The sequence below is a fragment of the Myotis davidii genome, unplaced genomic scaffold (genome assembly GCF_000327345.1).
Source record: "Myotis davidii unplaced genomic scaffold, ASM32734v1 scaffold399, whole genome shotgun sequence".
Taxonomy (NCBI): Eukaryota; Metazoa; Chordata; class Mammalia; order Chiroptera; family Vespertilionidae; genus Myotis; species Myotis davidii.
In genome coordinates, this window is record NW_006292094.1 from 5,482,588 (window position 1) to 5,486,852 (window position 4,265).

General features: G+C 56.1%; 1 protein-coding gene across 1 annotated transcript in view; it reads right to left on the reverse strand.

The window, feature by feature from the left end:
* The window catches only part of FOXK1 (forkhead box K1), a 60,742-nt gene extending 56,898 nt beyond the window's left edge, over positions 1 to 3,844 (reverse strand). The window contains exon 1 of the mRNA XM_006765485.2: positions 3,693 to 3,844. Within this exon, the coding sequence (XP_006765548.1) occupies positions 3,693 to 3,817 (125 nt within the window). The 5' untranslated portion in view covers positions 3,818 to 3,844. The remainder of the gene's footprint in view (positions 1 to 3,692) is intronic.
* Positions 3,845 to 4,265: the final 421 nt, after the last annotated feature.

The following is a 4,265-nucleotide window of genomic DNA, read 5'->3' on the forward strand; positions in this document are numbered from 1 at the left end:
GACACAGAACTTGGCTGGAGATTGTGGCTAGAGATCCTGGCAAGGCTGCTGATCAACTGAATGCTGTCTCCGTGTCATTTCTTCTTCGCCGACTCCGTCCACACCTTTGGGGACCCCTGGACCTGCTGGGGTTGGACCCCAGCAAACGGGGACACGGCAGAGCCCCCCACACCCTCTCCGCGCCGCCCACCCTGCCAAAGGGTGCCATGAACCCACTCTGCACCCAGCTCCACACACACCCCGACAGACAGCACCCTGCGACTTCTGAAACGCGACATAAATGTCCTGTGGGGTGATAGGCCCCCATCTCCAGGTGAACTGCGCGCTGGAGAGAGTGGCACCGTCCTCAAACCCCCGAGGCGACGGGCTGGCCCCAGCTGCACGGCCGGAAGCTTCCGAAGTAAGTGTGCGCAAGACATCAGCCTGACTGAGCAAATGTTTATGATACCAGAATTGCTAACCGGCAAGAAAACCAGAAAAAAGCTGTTATCTAGAGAGAGTGCCACATTTCGTATGTTTTTAAAAAATCGCCCTACCCCATCTGGCTCAGAGGACAGAGCGCAGGCCTGCGGAACGAGGGGCCCCGGGCTCGATTCTGGTCAAGGGCACGTACCTCGGTTGCAGGCTCCTCCCGGGCCCGGGACCTGGTCGGGGTGCCTGCTGGAGGCAACCAGTTGGTGTGTTTCTCTCACATTGGTGTTCCTATCTTTTCCTATCTCTAAAAATCAATGGAAAAATATCCTCCGGTGAGGATTAACAAAAACAACAATAACAAGAAACCCTATAGAAAAGACAGTGCAAAAAAAAAAAAAAATTCCTCATCCGAGAATACATTTTTATCGATGAGAGAGAGAGAGAGAGAGAGAGAGAGAGAGATATCAGAGGGCTGCCTCCCATACAGGCCCCAACGGGGGATCAAACCAGGATGATGCTCCAACCCACTGAGCCACTGGCCAGGGCCATTTCATGTCTTGGCCCAGCTGTCAGGGCACAGCACCAGCCTCTCCGTTCTGCAGCCTCAAACCATCTCCTCTACCCAACAGCCACCTGTCTGGACATGCCGCCCCCCTGGACACGCCGCCCCCCCGAACATGTCTTCCTTCAGGGAAGGCTCTTCTGGCTCAACCTCTTCCTCTCCGGTCAGAAGGGGCCCCACCTGAGAGCCCATCTCCCTTGTGGTTTCTGTGGCCCTACCTGCTCCACACGTCCGCACACGTCACAACACGTCATGGCAGACCAGCCTCCCCCCTCATCACAGCTCTTTTCTCCACACCCTCTCTTGTCCAAGTGCAAACCCAACTGGGCACACAAGCCCAGTCCTGGACCAGCCACCGCCCAGGGCCGTGACATGGGTCTACACGAGACTCTACAGCGTCAGGAAGGATTGGGAGGGAGGGAGGGACACACTTGCTGTCCCCTGGGATGCTGGGCACTGGGCTAACCCGCCGTCCTCATGAAGTCCAGGACACTTTCCAATTAATTTCGCTCTAACAACTCCTTGTCCAACGGTCAGTGACTAATTTGATCTTCTTCCAATGACCCGTTGGAATAGCAACGAGAAACTACGTTCTGTACGTTTTCGTTTACGCAGTAACATTTATGTAGCAACATGCTTCGGTGGTTACCATGAGTGACTGTCCATCACCGTCCATGTGCAGAGGCCGTGATCCGTGACATGTCGGTCACCGCGTGCTGCCAGGGGGCAGGGCCAGCACAGCAGAGCGGAGCCTCGAGGAGTACACCACCGGTGACCAGACGTGGCCGACCTCGGCAATGGCTTCCTCACAGACACACCACCCACTCCTAGGAGGCAGTTCTGGCCCCAAAGGTCCAATGCCAGTCTGACCAAGCCTCCAGGGCCAACAACCAATACACAGGAAGGACGGGGAAGGACATGCAAACGGGCCCCCAGGAGCCCAATCTGTAACGTGGGAAACCTACAGGACGCGACCTCGCTCCTCAGCGAGAGAAAGCAGGAGATGGCGCGAACGGATCCCGGACCCCAACCGATCGGAGTGCGCCCCCGACCCAAACACTTAGAAAAATTCCGCGGCAGGAAGGGGAACCCAAACACTGCCTGGGCGTCTGGTGACAGGAAGAAATCATTATTAGCTTTTTAGGGGCGATAGCGACACTGTGGTTAGGTTTTAAGAAAAGAATCTTTATCTTTCATTGAAGTCTTTACAGGCAGGGCAATCCGACACTAGTGATTTGCTTCCAAATAACTGAGGGCGGGAACAAAGATGAGTGGGGGCAGAGATAAACCGAGTTTGGCCTGAACAGGACAGTTGCTGCAGCCGGGGCGGGGTGCGTGTATGTGTGTGTGTGTGTCTTTGTGTGTGTGTATGTATGTCTCTCTGTGTGTGTGTGTATGTGTGTATGTATGTGTGTGTGTACAGAATCATTTGTATTCAAGAATTATCTACGTATTTTGTCATTGTCTGTTTCCTGTAGATGTGATATTGGAATGGCTCCAGTGTAGAAGCAAGAATGATAAAGCGAAATGAGCAAGAGACTAGAGGCCATAGATCCCTGCTATTCTCCACTTCTGTCCTTGACTAATTATATCTTCTGTTGAGTCAAAAGCATTTCGGTAGAAACTTTACTCTCTCTCCCCGCCCCTCAATTGCTATTACTGAGTAAGAAAGGGTACCATTACTCATAATCCCCACTAATGTTCTGATTCCAAAGCACAGTGTTTGTTTAAAAGGATGTAGTTGTTCATAAATCCCTGTTTTAAAGTACCTCTCTTGTTTGTGTGTGGCTGTGTGTGTATGTGTATGTGTGTGTGTGTGGTGTATGTATGTGTGCGTATGTGTGTGGAGGGGATGTGTGCGCGTGTGGCCCCACAATGCAAACAGAAGAGCCCAAGTCTCACGTGACCGCAGCCCACTGGGCCCAAGAGCAGTGAACGCAGTTCCCAGACAGTCAGGACTCCACCCCGCGGTGAAGACATTCATGACGTCAGACATTCACGGCAAAGCTGTGCGGCAGGCCGAGGGGCCGTGCGTGGACAGTCCTGAACCTCCCGTTCCAGGGAGAAAATGTCCACCTCAGCTGCCCTGCGCTCACGTCGCGAACACCCCCTGATGGCCCTCCACGCACAGGCCTGGCCTCAACTCGGAAGACAAGTCCGACCGCCACAGTACAAGCGCCACTGGGGGTAGGTTTCCTGGGAGAGGAGAGCAGGCTCAGACGCGGGCGCACTTGCCAACAGGCGCTGACGCTTAGAAGCAAACAGCCCTTCCCAGGAGGCAGCACAGGCACCCCCTTCAGGGCTCTCCTTCCCCAGGCTCCAGCTCTGGTCCATTTCCCACCCTGCCTACAGGATCGCCGGCAAGCAGCCCGCCACAGGCCGGAGGGGTGTGGGCCCAGTGACCCCTGCCCAGGGGCCCTGGGATGTGCCCCCTGAGAAGCCAGGCTCCTGGGGTGCAGCCTGCAGAGTACGGTGAACACCTAGCCCACCTCACAGACCCAGACGTGGTCGTGTCTGCTTCCAGGGCTACAATGTCCTACCCTGAGTTAGAGGAAACCCGGTGCCTTTCAGAGGCGGGGAGGCCCCGGCGAGGTGTGTGCCTACCCCACTGCCAGGCAGGTACCTGGAAACAGGACCGCTGGGTTCCGGCCCTCACGGAGCCTGAGTCACAGCAACAGCCTCCCGGAGCCGCAGGGGAGGGCGGAGCACGGCTTACCTGGCGTTCCCACAGGCGTGGCTGCCCCGAAATGCATTTAATGGCCCGGGATGGGGCAGGCCTACCGGTTCCCGGAGAGATAGGCCCGGAGTGATTACCAGCACGGCAGGAACAAGGCCAACCATTCACCCGGCCCTGGCTTTCCGAAACGCATGCCTTTCATGTTTGCAAAATGCAGTGAGTCACTGTTGATGTTGCCACCTGCAGATTATTCAACAGCATATTTACAAGCAAACATGCCCAGCCCCTGGGAAGGAGACGTTTACCGCGCGGGTCTGGCCCTGGAAACTACCAGCAAAAAGTCCCCCGACGTACGAACGCGGGACTGGTAACGGAGCGATCGCAGCCAGACCCTGGGAATGAAGCAACAGGAGGAAGACAAACGCCGCGGAGTGAAAGGCAGTGACTCCGCCCGAAAAAGAAAGTGCCGAAGAGGAAATGAGTAGCCAGTTAAATGGCTTTCCCCGATCTCGGGAGGGCAGGCTCCCGGGGGCAGAAACGCGCGCGTGGGAACCGGAAGCGGGGGAAGCGCGCGAGGAGTGGGAGGAACACCGGGATGTGGCCAAAGCTCCA